We start from the raw sequence: 24,699 nt of genomic DNA, 5'->3' as shown, positions 1-24,699 counted from the left end.
GTTCTGGGGAAAGAGCAAGCTATACAGGAAGGATGTACTCCACCTCAGCGGAGACGGAACGAGGCTACTTGCAAGCAACATCAAGAGAGAAATTGAGAAGTTTTTAAACTAGGAAGAAGGGGAAAGCCAATAGTCAACCAAGAGTCGATGGTTCGGGAAACGGTATACCCAGAGGATACCATGCAGGAAGATAGTGGAGAGGAATCACTGGATCATAGGCAAGACAGAAATGGCTGATGGATCGAAAGGGACACAAGAGGGAAGGAAATGCAAGAAAGTAACAGGCCGCAAACTCAATGTATGTACACGAACGCAAGGAGCCTAAGGAGTAAAATGGGGGAATTGGAAGCTATGGCACAAAAAGATAACCTTGACATCATCGGCATCACGGAAACGAGGTGGAACGAGGAAAATGTCCGAGACACTGTGCTACTGGGATACAAGCTATACCGCAGAAAGAGTAGATCAAAAAGGTGGGGGTACTGCCCTATACATCAAAGAGGGAATTGAGTCTACGGGAGAGAACATGCCGGAAACGAAAAATAAGGTAGAGTCTCTATGGACCAAAATTCCAGGAACAAATGGAATGGAAAAACGAAGATCAGCATCTACTACCGACCCCCAGGTTAGTCCAAAGAAATTGATGGAGAAATGACGGACGAGATTAAACGCAATTGCAAGGGAGGAAAAGCAGTTATCATGGTTGACTTCAATTATTCGGGGACAGACTGGAGCCTAGGCATCTCCAGCTGCAGTAGGGACACCAAGTTCCTGGATGGTGTAGGCAAATGCTTCCTGGAACAACTTGTTAAGGAAAATATGAGAGGAAATGCAATTCTGGACTTAATTCTAAATAGACTACGAGGACTGGTGCAAGGTGTAGAAGTAGAAGGGACGCTGGGAAGCAGTAATCGCAATATGATCCATTTCAACCTGGACACAAAGGCAAAACATTGATCCAGAATCACGGCTACGGAACTGAACTTCCAAAAAGGGAATTACGAAGGGATGGGACTCATGGTGGGGAAGAAGTTTAAGAAGAGGATAAGCACTGTAAAAATGCTAGAGCAAGCATGGTCCCTTTTTAGGGACACAGTCACCGAGGCACAAAATCTATATATACCACCTATCAACAAGGAATCCATGAGGAAAAAGAACAAGGAACCGGCGTGGCTCACTGTAGCAGTGAAGGAAGCAATCAGAGACAAGACGACTTCGTTTAAGGAATGGAAAAGGTCAAAAACGGAGAAAAACTGGAAAAAGCACAAACATCATCAAAGCAGGTGTCATAAGGCGGTAAGAGGGGCCAAAAGAGACTATGAGGAAAAAAACAGCCAAGGAGGCAAAAAAACTTCAAGCCATTCTTTCAATATGTTAAGGAAGCGGTGGGGCCGTTGGATGACCATAGAATAAAGGGAGTGCTAAAGGAGAACAAAGCCATCGCTGACAAACTGAACACATTGTTTGCGTCTGCATTCACCAAAGAGGATATTCACAACATACCGGAAGCTGACAGGCTATATGCAGGAAACAAAGACGGGAAACTGACAGGGTTGACTCAGTCTAGAAGAGGTATGCAGACAGATTGATAGGCTTAAAAGTGATAAATCCCTGGAACCGGATGGCATCTATCCGAGGGTAATCAAGGAACTGAAAGGGACTACAGCTGAACTGCTCCAACTAATAGCCAATCTGTCAATCAAATCAAGAAGGATTCCGGAAGACTGCAAAGTGGCGAATGTTACGCAGATCTTCAAGAAAGGTTCGAGGGGAGATCCAGGGAACTACAGACCTCAGGAAAGATGGTAGAAGCACTGATAAAGGACCGCATCATTGATCATCTTGATGGACACAATCTGATGAGGACCAGCCAGCATGGCTTCAGCAAAAGAAGATCTTGCTTGATGAACTTGCTGCACTTCTTCGAGGGAATAAAAAGGCAGATAGACAAGGGTGACCCGGTCGACACTGAATATCTGGATTTTCAGAAGGCGTATGGACAAGGTCCCACATGAATGACTACTTAAAAAAAATTGCATGCCATGGAATCGAGGGAGAAATACTCACGTGGATTAAAAACTGGTTGGTGGATAGGAAACAGAGAGTGGGAGGTAAATGGACAATACTTGGACTGGAAAAATGTCATGAGTGGAGTGCCGCAGGGTTTGGTGCTTGGGTCCGTGCTCTTCAATATATTTATAAACGACCTAGAAATTTGTACGATGAGCAAGGTGATTAAATTTACAGACGATACGAAGTTATTCAGAGTAGTAAAGACACAGAAGGATTGTGAAGACCTGAAACGTGACATAAACACGCTGCGACTTGGCAAATGAGGTTTAACGTGGATAAGTGTAAGGTGATGTATGTCGGTAAGAAAAATCTTATACACAAATACAGGATGTCCGGCGCAGTACTCGGAGAGACCCCCCCAAGAAAGAGACTTGGGAGTACTGGTCGACAAATCAATGAAGCCGTTCACGCAATGTGCGGTGGCGGCGAAAAGGGCGAACAGAATGCTAGGAATGATTAAGAAGGGGATCACAAACTGATCGGAGAAGGTTATCATGCTGCTGTACCAGGCCATAGTGCGCCCCCACCTGGAATACTGTGTCCAGCACTGGTCGCCATACATGAAGAAGGACACAGCACTATCCGAAAGGGTCCAGAAAAGAGCGACTAAAATGATAAAGGGATGGAGGAGTTGTCGTACAGTGAGAGATTAGAGAAAATGGGCCTCTTCGCCCTTGAAAAGAGGAGACTGAGAGGGGACATGATCGAAACATTTAAGATAATGAAGGGAATAGACTTAATAGATAAAGACAGGTTATTCATCCTTTCCAAGCTAGAGAGAATGAGAGGGCACTCTCTAAAGTTAAAAGGGGATAGATTCCATACAAACATAAGAAAGTAAATCTGAAACACTCTTCTGGAGGCTGTTATAGGGGAAAACACCATCCAGGGATTCAAGACAAAGTTAGACAAGTTCCTGTTGACCCAGAATGTACACAGGTAAGGCTAGACTCAGTTAGGGCACTGGTCTTTGACCTAAGGGCTGCTGCGTGAGCGGACTGTTGGGCACGATGGACCATTGATCTGACCCAGCAGCAGCAATTCTTATGTTCTTATTTTCTTGAAGAAGTGGACAGAGATTTATTAGAAGACAGATATTCAAAATATAGCTTCTTGAGCCCATGTCCTGTACACAGCTTTTATGGAGCAGTTTATTTCCGACTGGCATTTTTATCCACCTATCTTTATCATAGGACTTCATAGGGACCCCTGAAGAAGACATTCTGTCGAAACATGGATCATGTTGGGTCCAGGGTCCAAAGCTTTCCAGCGAACTGCGTCCTAGAGGTTTTTATGTGGTTTGCCAAGTTTTAATATTATTTTAATATTAATAAAATCCATCTCAGGAACATCATTTCTCCACATTGTTTTTTGTTTCTTCTTGGATTTATCTGTGGAGATCACTGGGTCAATTCTCTTGTTTTCATATAAACGATGGTGCCATTTAGTCTACTGATTTAATACAAGTACAGAATTATTTCAAAAGCAGATTCACTTACAAAGCTACTTCTGATGCAAGACAGTATTCTGGGAAAATGAAAGAACATGTCATATCTCGGAAGACTGACAACCCTCAAAGGCTAGCAATCACATGACCAGCTTTAGCCACTCTTGCTTTTATCATCGATGGTGAGCACAGGCCTGATGCCAGTAATCACTCAAATTAATCCACTTACAAAATCAAAACTGGTGGTACAAGATTGATTTATGGCAGTCAGGTCTGATGCACTGTTAAAGTTTTATATGAAGTTTATAATTGAGATCTAACACATCAAATGCTTGTACTACCAACAGAAAGTCTGAACAGCTTAAGCGTGGAAAGCTGGAATAGATGGAGATATATGAGAACATTAAGGATAAAATCTTTTCATAAATTATGTTCTATTAAAACTTACTACACCGCTTGTTCTTATGATAGGTCCAAGCGGTTTACAAATATATAGAATTTAGAAAAAGAACTCTATTTAAAGCAGGACAGACCTACATAGTTCTAAAAACATACACACAAGAACTTACATATCAAGATTAAATTTACAGCATCTCTCTTGTACTAATGGTGAATTACAGGATGTCTGCTAACAGTCCCAATTCCTCTAATATATATGAATTGAGTCGGTTAAAACTGAATCTACTTCCAAATGCTTTCCAAAAGAAATGAGTTTTCAGAAAAGTTTTAAAAGCCTTAATATTTTCTTCCATGGTTAAATATTCCATAAAAAATGGAGCAATAAATAAAAAGCTGCCAGGAAGGAAACAGACAAGAAAAAGCAGCAAGAGAAGGCTATGTCTTTCTCAGATTACCAGCCAGAGTCTGCTTTTTACAGAACAAATGCACCTCTCATATCTTGCGATATGTATAAATGATATAAAATGACAAATGTCTGGTCTTAAGTGAATAAAAATCATTACTCCTTTATGCAGGTTAAAGACAATGGCTTCATAACAGTTTTTAAGTTGCTACTTTAACAGTAATGCACGTGCTTCAGGTCTATAGAGATCAAATTATCTGACATCAATAGAGGCCGACTGAATTTTGGTTTCAGTGCTGAAAACTGCCCCTAAATCCTCTCTCTCTGGTTTCAGATTTGGCCAAAAGGCATCTGCTATAGTTTCAGTTTTGGCTGAAATTAATTGTGTGTTTTCAGTGGCGACAGAAAAAAAAATTCAGTATTCCAGGTTATTTCCCACCTAGCCCAAGATGGGGATGATAGGACAAGACGATGGTCATTCAGTGAACAAAAACACTGGGCTAAAGTGTAGGGAATGGTAAGGAAGCCAAGTACTCTGGTTTACTCTCATGGACAACTTCATAGGTTAGAATAAGTATATTGAATTGAATCATAAGAGCAGGGGTGTCCAACCTATGGCCCCTTGAAGTATTGTGTGTGGCCCCGGTCGATGCAGTGTTTTCCTCTGCTACCCCCGGGTGTTTACCGTCTTGCCGGCTCCCTCCTAAGTCTTGCTGCAGTGTTTGCGCAGCCCCAGAAACATTTTTTTCAGCCAATGCGGCCCAGGGAAGCCAAAAAGTTAGACACCCCCGATATACAGTATAGGTGATCAATGCAATTGTTTCTGTAGAGGAGTTGCATGGTCCCTTTGGCTCTGCAAAGAATTATGGCTGCTGTGCTTTGCTGGGTCTGAAGATGCTTCACATTAGATTTATTTTAATCCTGCAAAGACAGCATTGCAGTATTCATAGCGTGAATTTAAGCAAGCATAAAACAGGAGTTGAAGGGAATGATAATCAAGGTAATTTCTGAATGCTCTAACCCCCCTTTTTACGAAACTGCGTTAGGCTTTCTTTTTTATCTCTGGCCATGGCAGTATAGGAATTGTATGAGCGTTGGAGTTAATACCGCTGCGGCCAACAATAAAAAAGCCTAGTACAGCTTCTTAAAAGGGGGCCTAAGTTTATGTAAAGAACAGAAACCAGATTTTGCAACAGAAGAGGCCTGTTGAATAAAAGAAAGTGTTAAATCCAAGTGTACTCCAAGGTTCTTAAATGATGAACCTGTAGTAATTAGATGATCAAATAAAACAGGAGTGAGGGAAAGAGGGGTGAGGAGAGAACAAAGAGAAACGTAATTCTTTGCTACGAGTAGGATTGCTTTTTTGTAGGTTTCCAGGATGTGCTACTGTGCATTGACCTTTCACAAGAAAGACACCCATATTCTACTGTTTCTTTTTTGAACTAGGAGTCAGGAAAAAGCTAAGTTAAACATTAAAATGCATTTATCCACTGGCGACAGGTACGTTTGGAGGAATTTAACCCCCCATTTTTACAAAACCGTAGCGCAGTTTTTAAACACTGGCTGCAACGGTAGCAGTTCCGATACTCACAGGAATTCTATGAGCGTCGGCGCTGTTACTACTGCGACCAGCGCTAAAAACGTTAGCATGGTTTTGTAAAAAGGGGACATATGTGTGTGCTTCCACCATAGACAGACTCCAATAATTCTCAATGGAACACTGTTTTAATTTTTCTGCAAAAGATGTCAAGACTCAGTTTTAAAATTTATTATTGTTATTATTAGTCCAAAGAGCTTCCTGTGCATAGATCACCCACTATTACTGTATCCTGGGGCTATAAAAGCAGCAGGAAAACATCTTTTAAATACAGTTTCTAAAAATGAAATTTATTTCTTCATGTACAATCTAAACAAGATGGCACATACAACACATAGTAAAAGCACAGACAATCCATGAAATGATGTCTCTGTTATACAAAAACTATACCTCACCATAGCAGCAAATTGCCAAAATGGAGCTGAGCAAGGAAGGCCTAGGAGCTGTGTTCCCACAACAGGGATACCAAGGTTTTAGATACAACATATATACTGATGTTAAAATGAACATATTCTTTCCAGAACACATGGAAAGAATAGGGTTGGGTATATCTACAGTGGGCAGTCTCACATTCCCTTCTTTTTTATCTTTATTTTGCTTTCTTATACTAGATACATTTTTTTTTTTTTTTTTTTGCTACTGTTCCCAGGCTCTGGAATCTGTTGTGATTCGCTCTGGGCTTACCTGAAGTTTGGGACACTTTTGAAGGTTTAACTTTTCTCTAGGGCATTCTCAGAGGGGGGCCTAGCCTGGCTTGGTTACTTTTGGAATACTGCAACACCTGGATAACTTTAAGAATAAGTTTGTTCTTTGTTCGTTTCCTGCCTCTCTTTCTTCTCTCTGTTTTCCTATTGTAGTTCCTTTCTTTTTCCTTGTTTTTATATACCGCTTTGATGGTTACGTGAATGGTGGTATATAAGCCTCACATAAACACAAAACATTAAAACATTTACTGTATTAAAATTGTAACAAAACAAACATAAGGTTTCAAAATGCATACTGCTTTCCCTGCTGCAGATAAGACTTTGAAATACAGTGGTACATTGGAATCCAAATGCCCCAAAACTCAAACTTGGAATCTGAACATTTTTTTTAAATTAAATTTTGGCCTGGAATCTGAACGCTGCTTTGGAATCAGAATGTACAGGAACTGCAAGCGGTGCTCAACCCAAAGCTTCCCCTCTGATGCCGCTTCCTGTTTCTGCTTGGGAGGGCAGGGCTGGTCTTAGTTAGGGCACTGGTCTTTGACCTGGGGGCCGCCGTGGGAGCAGACTGCTGGGCACGATGGACCACTGGTCTGACCCAGCAGCGGCAATTCTTATGTTCTTAAGCTTTGGGCTGAACACCGCTTACAATTGCCGATCTTGTTGCCTCTGTTAAATTTATTGGAAAATCTGAGTTTGTGGGACCAAGGAACGGATTAATCCAGTTTCTATTATTTTCAATGGGAAAAATTGCCTTGGAACTCAAACGGGGTTCTGGAACAGATTAAGTTTGGATTCCAAGGTACCACTGTATTAAAGAGGATTGATTTTCTCTGTTTATTCTTCTTCATTTTTTACTACCTGGATATCATCAGGGATCCAGTATGAACAGCTTTCAATAACATCCCTGCTTTCTTCCATGTGCATCTGTTTACAATTTATTACATTTTATATACCGCCACTATGAACAACACAGTAGTGATTTTGCGGCCAACAGAATATATTAAGTCTCATCAGAGCCACTTCTATCACTACATCAATTGGCCAATACATGCTCCTATGTAAGTACCATTGTAAGCAATCACGTTACAGCTAATGGGGAGATTGAATTTCATGGAGTGTTTCTAGTACAAATAGTATAAGTCAGATCGAAAATGGAAGGTATCCAGCCTGACAGCACAGAATGCTAACCATAAAGACACAAAAGCAAAGCCATGAAAACAGAATGTAAAATAGCCAATTTACATGCAACAGCTACTGTAGCATATCACAGAAAGGACAAAGTGGAAGAATTAATAAGCTAAGGATTCAAAGATTGATTTTGAGCAAAAAAGTCAGATGTGTGCTCAAGACAAAGTGTAACTAGTAAATGAAACGCTCCAGAAATTAAAGTGGAAAATGAAAACCGACAGTTGTGGAAATTGCTTTTTAACCCTATGAAGGTCTATAGTTCATAAATATGACATATCGCATTTATATGCAGAAGAGGTATAAATATTGGTGTCTATGAAAGATTAGTGCTGAAAGAAGGTCTCAACCACTGTGTTAGTTAGTGATGCTGCAGACTGTTTGGTAAGCAATGAGTTAAAGGTTAATAAGAGTGTGGCACAGTGGTTAAAGCTATAGCCTCAGCATCCTGAGGTTGTGGGTTCAAACCCACGCTACTCCTTGTGACCCTGAGAAAGTCACTTATTCCCCCATTTTCCCAGGTACATTTGATAGATTTTGAGCCCACAGGGACAAATGCTCGAATACCTGAATAAATTCATGTAAATCGTTCTGAGCTCCCCTGGGAGAACTGAATAAATAAATAAAATGGAGATATTTAAAAGGATGGGGGATGAGGTTAATCTAGTGGCTGATTTTACCCAGCACTAGTGGAAAATACAGTTTGCTTTCCATTTGATGAACTTAGTCTGGGAATTAGATTGGATTGTGTGAAATCATTAGGGGTACATATTCAGCAAGTAAAGTAAGCTTTGGTAAACTTTTGTTGGTTTTACATACTCATTTTTGAATCAGAATGCTAACAGATAGGGAAAAATGCTTGAGGACCTGAACATAAACCACTTGGAAGGGAATAATCAAAACAAACATCTAATTTGAATTTGGTTGTATGGCACTAGACACCCAAAGTTGGCAGTAGGAAAATGGCCATTTCTCAAAAAAAAAAAAAAAATCTCTTTTTTTTTGTTTTTTTAAATCGTCTATCTGGACATCCAAGCAATTGATTGTCCAGGCTGCCAGTACATATGTCTTTATTGCACATTTTCAACCAAAATTTAGTTCCAAGTCCCAAACGCCCAGAACAAGACCATTTGAGCTTGGAAGGGGCCAACCTTGTAATGGACTGGCCACCCAGACATGGCAATAGAGCAGTGGGGCACCTTACAGAGACACTGCTGTGAACTTCACAAAAAGGGTGGCACAAACATCTCACCAGAACTCCCTTATAGGTTATGGTGAGCCCCCCCCAAACCTGTCTACAACCCCAATAGCCCTTATGGCTGCAGGAGGTACCTATATGGTACTAGAGTATGGTTTGGGAGGGTTAGTGGGCACACATGTTCCACCATAAATGTAGTGGTTACAGTGGCTTATGGACCTGGGTCCTCCTCTCTATGATTCACTAGTCTACCCCTAGGCTATTTAAGACACCTCTACTAGGTGCTGATGTTCTGGAGACATCTTTTTTTATTCCGATCTTTGTGGGAGTGTGAGGGGGGTCAGTGAACACTGGGGGAGTGTGTGGGGGTCTTTACTTTGTCTCTGCAGTGGTTATCTAGTCACTTTGGATAACCTTATGGCACTTACACCTGTTTTTATATTGTCTAACTCACAATGTTTAAGTTCCGTCCAGGACATCTAGTAAAACCTTCGACTATCCCTGCAGGACAACTAAGTCTAGGTCGACCCAGATCCCGCCCTAACCACTCCTATAGATATGCCCCTTTTAGCTCTGGGTGAACAGCGGGATTTAGAGGCATTTGGATGACCTGTCTTTTAGGTCGTCCAAATGCTGACTTTGGTGGGTTTTTAGACATGTTTAAGTTTTGATTATGAGTCCCTTAGGCTATAAGTGGTATATATTTTGTGCACTTTCTAACTGGATTTATTTATGTATATATATATATACATACATACATACACACATAAATAAATCCAGTTAGAAAGTGCACAAAATCATTAAAAGAAATTAGGACTTAATGCAAACTCATTCTGTGTTTAAGGATCACAGTTTATGTCTCTCTTTTTCAAGTTCTTGAAATTTAAAGGAATTGCCAAGTCCAGCAGTGTTGCCAGAGATAAAGAGTATACTACAGCCTCCCAGATGAATGACATTTTAAAGGCCATTGTAAATATGGAGGCTGTAAATCATATTCCATGATGGTATAGCTTGAAACAAACACCAGTTCATCCATGCAAGTTAAGATCATTTAAAACAGGTGTGTCCAACCTTTTGGCTTCCCTGGGCCGCATTGGTTGAAAAAATGTTTCTGGGGCCACGCAAACGCTGCAGCAAGACAGAGGAGGGAGCCGGCAAGACAGTAAACACCCGGGAGCAGCAGAAGAAAACACTGCATCGCCTTCGACCGGGGCCGCACAAAATGCTTTATGGGGCCGCATGCGGCCCTCGGGCCACAGGTTAGACATCCCTGATCTAAAACATGCAAAAAAAAATAATTATGCATAAATATGTGCGTTACCCACATATAACTTATTGCAGGTATAAGAGTTTAAAGGACCAATGATAGCTCACATGATAGCTATATGCTAAGACTTGTTCAGCCAGCATATAACTGTGCGCACTTGAGATCCTAATAATCTCTTAATTCAACTGTTTGGTTGATATATAGCTTATGTTTGGACTCATGCTATAGCCTATTCTTTGAGGATTTCAGTGTGCTCCACAAGTTTTTGAAGTGATTTTTAAGATATATTATAAGACCAATAAAAAAACGTACATCTTCGTATTAATGGCACAGACTGTGTGTGTCAAGTTGGAGCTCCTTTGGTCTCCCACTGCAATCTCTATCAACGTGGATTTGAATAATTAACCCGTCTCTTCTACAAAACTGCAATAGCAGTTTTTAGTGTGGTGAGCCAAGCTGAATGACCCGCACTGCCAACGGGAGCAGCGTGGGTCATTCAGAGCGGCTCTATGCGCTACAAACTGCTAGCGCAGTTTAATAGAAGAGGGAGTAAGTGTTTTGTTATTAAGCACATCTCCTGCACGTAAGATATCTTTCCTCATTATTTGAGGGGAATGCAGTGGTGAATCGGGTCTAGGTAGGGCAAGTATGTAATAAGTAGCGGTCTATGTGAGGTGTATAAGGGAATGATACAGTTATAAGTGTGTGTCTGGGAGCACGCATAAGGAAGGGGAGTGTGGGAAGAAGATATGAATGTCTGGAGGCGAGAGAAAGAAGCAAATTGCACTTAGAAGTGCTGAGAATCGCATTACTTTGGGCCAGATTCTGGAAATGGCGCTTGGTCACTGGTAGGTGCTGCATCCAGAATCGCATTTATTTTCTTCTACAGATGCCTTAAATGTAGGCCAGCATTTTACAGGCCTACATTTAAAGTGTCTGACGCGCACCAACGAGAAGCCTACAGATGCCCAAGGCCATTTCCAGCATAAACCACATCTATGCCAACCTTAGGCGTCCATTGACGCCTCTGTACACGCACGAACACCACCTACATTGTAGGTGTCCTTTGTCCCATTGTTTTTTGGGTTTTTTTAAACATACATCCCGATTGGTCCATTAGATGGCGGTAGGATGCCTATCGCCATCTATAATCGGGACGCTGTTTTTAGAATCAGGCCCTTTGTGTATAATACCATTTATATATACTGGTTTTATCAAAGCAGAAAAATTTAAATTGGCTTAGAGCAGTGTCTCGCAAACTTTGCAAAGCCGCAGCACACTAAACTGGTGGCCATGGCTCGAGGGCATTTGGAAGTGCGTGGACGTTGACACGATGATGCGACATGCATGCATGAAGTCATCATGTCAACATCCACACATGAGCGAATGCCTTCCATATGGGGCCCTGAGCTGCCAGTGTGTGTGTGTGGGGGGGGGGGGGGGGCTGGAAGGGAAAAGGCATGGAGAGGTGCTGACGCTGGCTGACTGCCTAAAGGATGTGCTTCTCACTGTGCCTTTCCTTTAAAAATGTAAACATTTTGTAAAAAATAAAAAGGAATGCTGTTTAATACAATACAGTGTCTTATAGCCTGCAATTCTCTACGAGTCTATGCAGTTGATAATACGAAATATAATACCTGAAGCATATCATACCTCAATGCAGATATGATGCATCCCTCCGACCTTGTTTTTCTGCAGAAAGCCAGTGACAGGGCTGTTCTTTCCCAGAGGATGCAGCAACTCCAGCTTTGTATTTCCCAGTTCCACAAACACTGTGTAAACACCATGCTCCGGAAGCAGGACAGTCTTGCTCACCCGTGCTCCTAGCACATCCTGGTAGAAAGACCGAGCCTTCTCCAGATCAGGTACTGCGATGGCTACATGGTTCAATTGACCCAGTTTCCACAGAAAACCTGGAACATTCTGCATCACAGACTGTGACACTGACAAAGCTCGCACCGATGGAACTGAAGTATGCAGCCTCTTGAAAAGTCCTGCAACAATCCAATAGTATTTTGTGTAATGCTATTGAAGAAACAGAACCTAAGTATTTAAGAATGAAATTTCACCACTGTGCCACAAGCAGCAGTAAGAAGATGGCAGAAGAATCTCCCCCAACAACAATTAGCCAATGCTACTATTAGTAAATCTGGAAATGAATATAGAGGAACAGAGGAGGTGGTGTTAGCATGAATAAACTAGTCTGCACTGTTTAATATGCACTATTATTGTACTAAGGCCAAACAAATTCATTTTAAGGTTTGAAATTGGTCTAAATAGCAAATAAAAGGCTGTTCTAAGTCTTTATGTTCACTACATTTAAAAGATAAGCGAAATAACCAATTCAGCCCTGAACTAGTGCTTACTGCCTGTTACAACAGCACGTCAAGCCTATTAGCCCAGATATTGAGAAAGCTTCAAGAGCCTCTCTTACCCGCTAAATCCCTTTCAATATTGGCTTGCTAGATTATAAGCCTTCCGGGAACAGGAAAACACTGCACTTGAATGTAACGTACTTTGAACTACAACTGGAAAGGGGTGAGCCAGCCAAATCCAAAATATTTCCAGTCCCAGGAATACTGTATGTTCCCAAAACTTTATTCAAAGGCTTCCATACTGTCCCTGTATTTGGAATGAGTGTGGCACACAACATCCAGTTTATGTAGTAACTTTACCAAAGAAATGTATAAAAACTCCTCTACAGCTCATCTCAGAACCTGGAACCCTGAAAACCACAACCAAACTCTAACATCTACGGTATTAACTGACAAATCTAATAAACAGCAAAAACCAAGATCCTTTATTACCTACTCCTCTTATAAGGGAGGCCGCCATACTTGAATGTTCTTCGATACAACTTTATTTCGGAGCTTCTCGGAGACAATTAGACAGAAAAGAAGAGGGGGCAGGGGGCGGAGTCCTTCGCAGGTGTAAATAAGACCGAGAGGCTTTGTGACGTCACAGAGACACATTCCGAGGGTTCGGTTGTTACACTGAAACCTACAGCGTTAAACGAAGGAATCCTGATTTCAGAGCTGTAGCTGTGAATTATTACTATAGTCATTCCTGATTGGGAAGAATAAAACCGCCGTGAAACGTGCTGTATAGTGTAGCCTTGGGAACCTTTCTTAAGTAGGAACCAGTTTGGGATGGTACTTGTTTCCGCTCGGATTCACGTACGCTGCGAATTCCGTCCGGCCCTAGAGCGGAGTGTACTCGGCAAAGGGGTTGGGAGAGGATGGCTGCTGCAGAGGCGGTGCCGTTCCGTCTGGAAGACTGTTTGCAGGCGCTGGATGCAGCATGTGCGGAGCCTGTGCGCTTTCTTAGGTAAAGGCGGCTCAGGCTGTAGAGAGACACCGGTGTGGATCTAGTTCGGTGGTGGTTCTGGGGAGGAAACTTTGTATATAGAATTAATAGGAATGTAGTGCTGTCTAGCTTCCATCCTCTTCTTTTGACACGTAATGAACGCGAAATGTGTAAGAGGAGAAGAGAACTAGCATTTATGATGCTCACTATAAGTGGGTACTCGCATATAAGAACATAAGAAGTTGCCTCCGCTGAGGCAGACCAGAGGTCCATCTCGCCCAGCGGTCCGCTCCCGCGGCGGCCCATCAGGCCCTTTTGCCTGAGCAGTGGTCCCTGACTAGCTTTATAACCTATCTCTACTCCTATTCCTGTAACTTACCTCTACTCCTATCCCTATAATCCATCTCTACACTTATCTATACCCCTCAATCCCTTTGTCCTCTAGGAACCTATCCAAGCCTTCCTTGAAGCCCTGTACAGTGCTCCTATCTACCACAGCCTCTGGAAGCACATTCCATGTATCCACCACCCTCTGGGTGAAAAAGAATTTCCTAGCGTTTGTTCTAAACCTGTCCCCTTTCAATTTCTCCGAGTGCCCCCTTGTACTTGTGGTCCCCTTTAGTTTGAAAAATCTGTCCCTGTCTACTTTATGCCTTTCAGGATCTTGAAGGTTTCTATCATGTCTCCCCTAAGTCTCCGCTTTTCCAGGGAGAACAGTCCTAACTGTTTCAATCTGTCAGTATATGAGAGCTTCCTTTTACTTATACTGGCGATGACGGACCTAGTAAACACAGTTTGAGGCTAGTTTTCTTGTTACTAAGGAAATGCCTGCTTGTAGGTATTGGAGAGTATTCCATGGGGTACAGGGAGTACACCCCCATGTGTCCTTGCTTTGCTGGTCTGATACATTAGTGTTTCAGTAAAGAAATATAATAACTGCTAAACTTGGCCAGATCGATGGCCTGTCTAGCCCAGTATCCTGCTTCCAACAATGACCAATCCAGGCCAAAAGTATCTGACAGAATCCTAAAGAGTAGCAAGATTCTATGCAACAGACCACAGAGATAAATAGTGGCTTTACCTAAGTCTACCTCATCAGTTTATGGACACTTCTTTCAGGAACTTGTCCAAACATTTTTTTAAAACCCAGATATACTTGCTTCTTTTACCACATCCTCTGGTAAACAAGTTCCAAAGCTTGGAGTTCTAAGGTGCGCTAGCCATTATAGTCTATGGCCACATTAGTGTTTAGCGTGCGCTGAAATGGCTAGTGTGCTTTAGTAAAAGGACCCATATATTTGTTGAGTGAGGAAATAGTTTTTCCTATTTGTTTTAAAAGTATTACCTTGTAACTTCATGGAGTGTTCCCTAGTCTTAACACTTTCTTAAGCTGCCTCTTAGAAATAACCATGTGGATTACACACATGAAAGTACAAGCAATGGCAAGAAGGTGTGTACTTTCATATGACTCGTGTGTAGATATGTTCTAGGGCAGAGTCATTAATTTACATCCATGGGTTATAAAATAGAAACATAGAAATAGACAGCAGATAACGGCCACGGCCCATCTAGTCTGCCCACCGCAATGACCCTCCCCTACCCATCTCTGTGAATAGATCCCACATGTCTATCCCATTTGGCCTTAAAATCAGGCACCCTGCTGGCCTCAATGACCTGAAGTGGAAGACCATTCCAGCGATCAACCACCCTTTCAGTGAAAAAGAATTTCCTGGCGTCACCGTGCAGTTTCCCGCCCCTGATTTTCCACGGATGCCCCCTTGTTGCCGTGGGACCCTTGAAAAGGAAGATATCTTCTTCCACCTCGATGCGGCCCGTGAGATACTTGAACGTCTCGATCATGTCTCCCCTCTCTCTGCGTTCCTCGAGTGAGTAGAACTGTAATTTATCCAGCCGTTCCTCGTACGGGAGATCCTTGAGACCCAAGACCATCCGGGTGGCCATTCTCTGGATCGACTCTAGTCTCAGCACATCCTTTCGGTAATGCGGCCTCCAGAATTGCACACAGTACTCCAGGTGTGATCTCACCATGGATCTATACAATGGCATAATGATGTCAGGCTTATGGCTGACAAAACTCCTGCGTATGCAACCTATGATTTGTCTTGCTTTTGAGGAAGCTTGCTCCACTTGATTTGCAGTCTTCATGTCCTCACTGATGATCACCTCTAAGTCTCGTTCTGCTTCAGTTCTTGTCAGGATCTCGCCATTAAGAGTGTAAGTCTTGCATGGATTATGGCTGCCCAGGTGCATGACTTTGCATTTTTGGCATTGAAGCTGAGTTGCCAGGACCTAGACCAGCGCTCTAGTAGAAGTAGGTCGTGCATCGAATTTTTGTCTGTTGTGCTATTGCCCACCATATTGCTTAGTTTGGCGTCATCGGCGAATAATGTTATTTTATCTCTGAGCCCTTCTGCCAAGTCTCTTATGTAGATGTTGAACAGGATCAGGCCCAGGACGGAGCCCTGCGGCACTCCACTGATCACCTCTGTCATTTCGGAGGGGGTGCCGTTCACCACTACCCTCTGAAGCCTACCTCCAAGCCAGTTCCCAATCCATTTCGTCAGCGTGTTGCCCAATCCTATAGAACTCATCTTGCTCAGCAACCTGCGGTGTGGTACGCTATCAAATGCTTTGCTGAAGTCCAGGTATACAATGTCCAGGGACTCCCCAACATCCAGCTTCCTCATCACCCAGTCAAAGAAGCTAATCAGGTTGGATTGGCAGGATCTCCCCTTAGTAAATCCATGTTGACGGGGATCCCGTAGATTCTCCTCATTCATAATCGTATCCAATTGGTGTTTGATTAGAGTTTCCATTAGTTTGCTCACTATTGATGTGAGACTCGCTGGTCTGTAGTTTGCTGTCTCCATCTTGGAGCCTTTCTTGTGGAGTGGAATGACATTAGCCGTCTTCCAGTCCAACGGGACATTACCTGTACTAAGGGAGAGATTGAAGAGCGCAGATAGCGATTCCGCCAAGACATCACACAACTCCCTGAGCACCCTAGGGTGTAGGTTGTCAGGCCCCATTGCCTTTTTAATCTTGAGCTTTGACAGCTCGCAGTAGACACTGCTGGGTGTAAACTTGAAATTACTAAACGGGTCAACTGGTTCAGCCCTTGTCTGCAGCTGAGGACCGAGTCCCGGCGCCTCGCGGGTGAAGACTGAGTAGAAGTATTCATTCAACAGTTGTGCTTTTTCCGAGTCCGTTTCTACATAGTCTCCGTCTGGTTTCCTGAGACGTACTATCCCGCCTGAGTTCTTGTTCCCGTCACTGATATACCTGAAGAAGGATTTATCTCCTTTTTGTATGTTCTTTGCTAGAGACTCCTCCATGCGGAATTTGGCCTCCCTAACTGCTGTTTTGACGGCTTTTGACTTGGCTAGATAGTCTACTCTAGAATTCTGTTTCCCTGATTGTTTGTAAGAGATGAATGCTTTTTTTTTCTCCTTGATGAGGTCTGAGATCTCCGCAGAGAACCACCGTGGCTTATTGTTCCTACTCTGTTTACTTACTGATTTAACATAGCGGTTTGTTGCTTCCTGTATGGTGGCTTTCAAAGTCAACCACATTCCTTCCACGTTATCGGTTTCTGCTTGGCTTTGTAGCGCCTGGTGAACGAAGTCTCCCATGTCTTTGAAGTTTGTGTCCTTGAATTTGAGGACCTTGGTCAGTGTGGTAGATTTAGTGAAACCTTTCCTGAGATTAAACCATACCATGTTGTGGTCACTGGAGGCCAATGTGTCGCCCACCGAGACCTCTGTGACACTTTCTCCATTGGTAAGTATCGGGTCCAGTATTGCCTGATCCCTTGTTGTTTCCAACACCAATTGCCTGAGTTTTTCTCCCTTCAAAGAGTTTAATAGCCTCCTGCTGCTGGCGGAAGCAGAGGAAAGTGTGACCTAATCCACATCAGGCATGTTGAAGTCACCTAACAATACTGTGTCCCCACGCAAGGTGATATTCTCTATATCTCCGATTAATTCCATATCTAGGGTATCCTGTTGTCTTGATACTACGCCAAGATACAGGCATTTGTCCTTCCCTCTGGCCAAATTTACCCAAAGGGATTCCCCAGTGTACTGTACATCTGTGATTCTGGTGACTTTAATGCCATCTTTAGAATTTTCCAAGTACCTTTCTTATTTCTAATCTTAATGTATATTTTCTGTAAACCGCTTAGAACCTAACGGATGTAGCAGTATATAAGAAATGAATTACATTACATTACATTACATAATGCTACACCTCCTCCCATTTTTCCCTCCCTGTCCCAGCGAAGCAAGTTGTAACCCGGTATGACCATGTCCCACCCGTGGGAGTCTGTGAGCCAGGTCTCAGATATCGCCACCACATCCAGGTCTGCATTTCTCATTTCTGTTTCCAATTCCAGAATCTTGTTACCCAGACTGTGGGCGTTGACGTACATAGCCCTCCATGTTGTATGTTTGTTACGTCTCAGTGGGGACATTCCTGCTATAGCAACCAGGGCACCTTTAGCATTATTTGCATGTCTTGAACTGTTCCTAGACCCAGAGCTGCAACGTGCACTATTCCCGGACTCCCCAGACCTAGATCTATAGTGTGCTCCTATCCCAGACTCGGAATTGTGTGTACCCTGTGGGGGTATTCTCGCTTGGGCTACTTGACTTCCTTTAGTACAATTTGCAGTGTGTGCACTGTCGCTGGACCCAGAATTACAATGTGTACTCCCCCTAGTCCCAGAATTACAATGTGTACTCCCCCTAGTCCAGAATTACAATGTGTACTCCCCCTAAACCCAGAATTACCATTTGTACTCCCCCTAGACCCGGAATTACAATATGTACTCCCCCTAGACCCGGAATTACAATGTAACCCAGAATTATAGTGTTTACTTACCTCAGTCTTCTTACCAGAAAAATAAGAGCAAACTAAAAACAAAAATCACAGGAATTGCTCAAAATTCTGTTTATGTAAGGGCACAATCACAAAAATCAAAAAGAAAAGAAAATCTATGGTGAAAAAGAAGCCAGTACGATTTCCAAAATGGCTATAGGAACATAAATAAACACTGTTAAGTTCAAACTGGCTAATTCACATCATAGTCTTAAAACAACATATAAAAACACCCCATTCCATGGAGCTGATCCACAGTTCTCAATGTAAACTTCTATGTCTGTTCACATTGAAACAAACTTTTCCTTGAGTTCCCTCTATGATCAAGCAGTATGATTTGACCGATAGCCAAATGCTGAAAATCTTCAAATTTTTGACTAAACACAAATCTTCAACCTTTTGACTAAACACAGAAAAGACAAAAGTCTAAACACAGAAAAGACAAAAGTCTTCCTGGCAAGCCCCAAGGACAAAATTACCAGAAGATCATTACAATTAAACGGCCACGAATACCCAATCTCCAAAACCATAAAAATACTGGGAATCACACTAGACACACACCTAACCATGGCTGACCACACAAACTTAGTGGTGAAAAAATGCTTTTGTACACTGTGGAAACTAAGGACCATTAAAAAATACTTTGACGCTACATCCTTTAGATTACTGGTGCAGTCTCTGATCCTATCAATTCTGGACTACTGCAATATCGTTTATCTAGATATCCCAAAGAAAACAGTACAAAAATTAAGAATAGTGCAAAACACTGCAGTTTGCTTGATCTTCGGATTGAGGAAAAATGACCATATTAGCCCTTACTATAAAAGGTTGCACTGGTTGCCAATGGAGGCGCAAATACTATTCAAGTTTGCTTGTATTTGTTTCAAGCAGGTCTGGGGACTAGCGCCTTCTTACCTACTACCGTGTTTCCCCGATGATAAGGCAGGGCCATCAAATAAGACAGCCCCCCCTTTTTAGAAAAAATAGTAAAATAAGGCACCCCCCCCCCCCCCCCGCAAATAAGCCACCCACCGATACCTGCGCTTACCCGAATCGGGTGGTACGGTGGGTGACTCCGTGTGGTCCCTACGTCTACCGCGGGGGTCGGCAACCCGCGGCTCCAGAGCCGCATGCGGCTCTTTTCCACTTTTGCCGTGGCTCCGGTAGTGTGTCACGCAGGCGTGCATCTTACAAGTCCGGCGTCGCGGCGGGAAATAGCCATGCTGAGCAGTGAGCTCAGCACGTACACAGATGAAAGCCTTGCTTGCTGATTGGTCCGGCGGCCGTGCCGCCGGACCAATCAGCAAGCAAGGCTTTCATCTGTGTAGTGCTGAGCTCACTGCTCAGCATGGCTATTTCCCGCCGCGACGCCGGACTTGTAAGATGCACGCCTGAAAAAGAAATCATCCTGGCCGGGGTCGGTGTCATGCTCCGGAGATCTACAGCCTTCCTATCTCCCTCTCCCTTCTACCTGCTTCCGGCCACATCCCCTGCTCCGCGGCTCTCTTCGGCAACTCAGCAGCAGCGATCAACACAAGCTTCTGACGTCGGGGCCTACCTTCTGCGAGTCCCGCTTGTTTCAACTTCCTTTTTCCACAAAGGCGGGACTCGTAGAGGGAAGGCCTCGATGTCGGTAGCTTGTCTTGATCACCGCTGCTGACAAGTTGCTGAAGAGAGCCGCGGAGCAGGGGGGTGTTGCCAGGTGCAGGTAGAAGGGAGAGGGCCAGATGCAGGACTCGTGGGTGAGGGAGCAGAAGAGAGAGAGAAAGGATAGAGATACAGAGGGGACATGAAAGGGTAAATAAGGCATCCCCCCGAAAATAAGCCCTAGAGCATATTTTGGCCTTCCAAAAAAAATAAGACAGTGTCTTACCATCGTGGAAACACGGTACCACACTTCATATTACACAACCAACCAGAAACCGTAGCATATTTACATACCCAAAGATCACAGGCTGCAAATTCAAATCATTTTTGGACAGGTCCTTCATGTTCCAAGCAAGCAAACAGCAGTCCTGGCTGGGAAATTATATTAATGGAACCAGGCTGACCTACGGCGCAGTCCGGAAAGCAATTGTTTGACAAATTCATCTCCCATACAGAAGCCTCACCACTTACTAAGTTATATTTTCCCTCTATCAAACTCAGTGTAATATGCTGTCCTTTTATCTATTTTTTATAAATAATAATAATAATAGTTTATTTTTGTATACCGCCATACCATCTGTTCTTGGCGGTTTACACAATAAATTACAAAGTATTTAAAGTACAGAACCAGATAACAGTGTCTTATAAAAGGAAATAACACAATTCAATAAAAGATACTAACTGACAAAGTACGACCCTAACTCATTCAAAAAAGTATGCACAATACAGATTATTTATACTAAAATAGATAAGCTTCTGTAAGCCTTATTCCATAAAAATAATAAAAATCCATTTATCAAATTGATATTGATATCTATTAAGTATTGTACTGTTTAAATAGATAGGTCTTAAAATCTTTCCGAAATTGCTGATAAGTGAGAGCTGGAGTAATAAGAACATTTAAGCATGTATCATTACTCCTGCTTGAAACGCCAGAGTCCTATCTAAAAATTTCTTAAAACGGCACGCTTTCGCTGAAGGAAAATAAAACCAGCCAGTTCTACGTATATTTTTTTTACATATAAAAAATCTAAAATGAGCAACAAGATAAGATGGGGCCAACCCAAATAAGACTTTGTAGCAAATACATCCAAATTTAAACAACACTCTGCCTCAAACGGCAACCAGTGGAGCCTTTGATAATATGAGCTGATATGATCATTTTTTTTTAGATTAAAAATCAAACGAATTGCTGTGTTTTGAATTAATCTTAATCTACTAGCTGTTTTTTTATGAGCACCCAAATAAACAACATTACAGTAATCCAGCATTGAAAGAATTGATGATTGAATCAGTATTTTAAATGATATAAAATCAAAATATTTTCTAATGGTACACAACTTCCAAAGAGTGATAAACATCTTTTGACCAGTAAATCTGTATGAGCCTTAAATGATAAAGTACGATCCAAAGTAACTCTTAATATTTTTAAAGTAGGAACTATTGGATAAGTTGTACCCTCACTTCTCGCATTCTGTAATTCGCTGATTGTCCAGCCTTCTTTGATGTAAACCGCCTAGAAGTCTTTCGACTGTGGCGGTATAGAAGAATAAAGTTATTATTATTATTCCTCTAAATAGTGATTCTCCAAAGGTTCCTTGCATTTTTTTATATAGTTTAAATGCAATGTTTGTTCAATTAAGTGAGTTTTCAAACATTGCAAAGTTTGTCCCACATAATTTAAACCACCTGAATGGGTAATCATATACAATATAAGTAGTCTGAAATTTCAAAGTACGGTATATTATTGTCCTGATGAATCCAGGAATGAAGAAGCTGTCACTGTGATATCACAAACAGAGCAGTTTCCATAAGGATGATGTCCCTTCCTTTATTTCATGTGTAGAGATTCTATATTGTCAAACATCTGAACAACAGTCTTTCAAATTACTACTATATGTTATAATAAAACCAAGATCTTTGAAACAAGGATGAATCTGTAATTCTCAAAAGGCACTTAATGACCTTGGCAATTTGATCAGATTGAGTAATATGTTACACAGACTCCTTCCCCTTATTATGAGTAGTTAAAAGAACATCCCTTGGATTATAAAAGGTGCATTTAGCTTCTTGAATGATAATGCTCTGTGGATATCCACTTGATTTCAGCTTATCACAGTGTATCTGCTGCTGACTTCTAGCTGTTATTAGAAATGCAAATTCAACAATATTGCAAAACTTGAGAAAAACAGAATGCCTAGGATACATGCTGTCATTTTCAAAGTGATACAGTCCATTGATTTGGAATACACAGAAATTTAAAAAAGAAAACATACGTACCAGAATCAAACTCACAAAAATGTCCAAAAAATTATTTGAGACTGGTGATATGTATGGTAAGATTTGATCAAGGGGTGATAGCTGTTGATTCACAAATGCCAAAAAGTTTTCCATGAACCCCTTTCTTAATACAATCACATCATAAGTGTAGCATCACCAGCACAAAGAGAACGGACAAACAAAGATAGTGTAAACTCAACATTCTTCAAAATATAAAAAGACAATAGCTGGGGCAAATGTTGCTCCAATTATATTCCTGAAACCTTTTGATAAGGCCATTGGTCAAACAAAAAATAGTTCTGGATCATAGAAATCATGCTCAAAGCTACCAAAGTTTTTGGAGGCACCAAATGCGGTCATGGGGATGAGGCTATTTTAGTAGTGAAGAGTAGGATCCCCTTATGAAGAATGTTTTTCCAGTGTGGATAACTATGGGGTCTGTGACAGATACTGGCACAGTTTGCAGTCTAGTATATTGCAGGGATGTGGGTCACGCTCTTCTTGGTTTTTTAAGCTTCTTGTGGAAGTTTTGATTTTAACTTCCAATTTTGGTAGTTGTCAGAAGGCCATCATTGGTGGAGCCAGGAATATATTTTTCAGTAATTTATTTTCCTGGAGAAAATTCTGCTTTCAAAAGCATGTCAAAAAGTGTATTTTTAGTCCAGGTTTGTTTTTTTTTAAGTTATCACCTGTTTTCCTTTTTTAATGTTTGTTTTTAACTAACATGGCAACCATATTAGTTTTTCTAGACAAATCATCGAGCCCACCATAACAAGGTGGATGAGCTTGGCCTTTCTAGCATAGTTGAACTTTAGCAAACTGTATATTCCTTAGCAAAGCAGCAGATGAATCCAGAGACAAGTGGGATATAGCTCACATCGACCAGCAGGTGGAGATAGAGAAACTGATTTACAGTTGGCCTTATAGCCTGGTGTTCCTCCTGTTGAATCAGTTTTGCTCTATCTCCCAGCAGGGGTGGAGCTATCTCACTAGCTCCTGGATTCTGACGGTGCCTGGTGGATTGGTGATCATTTAGTCTCCTCTGTTGAGCCTTTGGCTCTTCAGTAGGATCGGGGTGCCTGGCTGAGTGGTGCCGGCTTTAGGAGCTACACCTGGGCCCTCCCAGGTCCCTTCTCCACCCTCCCCTCCGAGTGATTGAGGGATTTTCCTGCTCTCAGCGTTGGTTTCTTCATTCCAGTTTAAAAAAAAAACAAAAAACGCTCCTTCCTGTGCTGAGCTGTGCCCTTTTGAGGTAGCTTTCGGTTTAATTACCAGCTTTATCCTTACTGAAGGGGGGCGGGCTGAGAGTGTGGTAAGTAATTTGCTTTCTTTATTCATTTTTTATTTTTGCCACCTTGAGTGCCGGTCCGGTTGGGGGGGGGTGGCGTTGTGATGGCAGAAGATTCTCGTCAGCGGTGTTCACGCTGTGGGAAGCGTCGAACACCGGCGGGATTGTGCTCAGCCGGGTGCTTAGAGGCACCGGCTGAGGATCCTTTCTTGCAGGCTTGCGAGGGGGCCATTTCCCGCGTCCGTGAAGCGCGCTCGACGTCCCCGCCCCTCGCGGTCGGCTCGGCCTCGCGGCGAGGTGCTTCCACGGCCGAGGGGGGGTCGGCAGGGGGCGGGGAGTCGGAAGTGCTAGAGGGAGCGGGTGCTCCGCTCTCCGGCGCCGAACAGGGGGTTTCAACAGCGGTTGGCCTGGGCTCGTTCACACCGGAGTTCATTATGCTAATGCATAGGGCTTTCATGCTTCAGTGCAGTCAGCCTGCTCATCCAATCTCGGTGAACTTGCCGGTTCTTACTGTGCCCTCTTCCTCTGCTGTTCCCCTGAAAGTGGATACTGGGGAGACGGCGAAGGGAGATAGTTCTCCAGTAAAATTGCCGGTACTTAAAAAGCGCAGGCTCGCGTCCGCGGGCGAGCCTATGGTAGTTTCCCCTTTTTCCCTTCCGGAGTCTTTGGAGGAAGGTGAGGTTGAGGAGTGGGAAGCGGAGGATCCCCCGTGTAGGGAAGTGGATGACCCTTCCGTGCTCCGTCTTTTCCATCGGGAAGAACTTTCCTCCTTAATTTCGAAAGCATTACTGGGTTTGAACATCTTTCAAGTAGATTCGAAAGTTTCGGGGAACCCTCTTATGGCAGGTACCCGTAGGCCGCCTAAGGCTTTTCCGGTGCATGAGGCCATGCAGGAGCTGATCTCGGCACAATGGGATACGACGGAGGCCGGGTTACGGGTAGCAAAGGCCATGCGGCTTTTGTATCCGGTGGACCCATACGAACTTGAGAAATTTAAATTGCC

The 24,699-nt window shown here is 42.7% G+C and overlaps 2 protein-coding genes across 6 annotated transcripts in view; one reads left to right on the top strand and one right to left on the bottom strand.

The window, feature by feature from the left end:
- MCEE (methylmalonyl-CoA epimerase) overlaps positions 1-13,254 on the bottom strand; it is a 59,761-nt gene extending 46,507 nt beyond the window's left edge. For 3 of the 5 annotated variants that reach the window (XM_033920110.1, XM_033920108.1, XM_033920111.1), the window contains exons 1-2: positions 12,952-13,078; positions 11,930-12,270 (exon numbers count right to left, since the gene is read on the bottom strand). In XM_033920110.1, coding sequence (XP_033776001.1) covers positions 11,930-12,270; positions 12,952-12,985 — 375 coding nt within the window. In that variant the 5' untranslated portion in view covers positions 12,986-13,078. The other 2 variants (XM_033920109.1, XM_033920112.1) reach the window with 2 other exon arrangements.
- A 3-nt stretch (positions 13,255-13,257) lies between these two features.
- Positions 13,258-24,699, top strand: part of MPHOSPH10 (M-phase phosphoprotein 10) — a 77,775-nt gene continuing 66,333 nt past the window's right edge. Inside the window, exon 1 of the mRNA XM_033920107.1 lies at positions 13,258-13,603. Coding sequence (XP_033775998.1) covers positions 13,515-13,603 — 89 coding nt within the window. The 5' untranslated portion in view covers positions 13,258-13,514. The remainder of the gene's footprint in view (positions 13,604-24,699) is intronic.

The sequence above is a fragment of the Geotrypetes seraphini genome, chromosome 14 (genome assembly GCF_902459505.1).
Source record: "Geotrypetes seraphini chromosome 14, aGeoSer1.1, whole genome shotgun sequence".
NCBI lineage: Eukaryota > Metazoa > Chordata > Amphibia > Gymnophiona > Dermophiidae > Geotrypetes > Geotrypetes seraphini.
The sequence above is the reverse complement of the archived record's forward strand: the minus strand, read 5'-3'. Positions and strand labels throughout refer to the sequence as shown.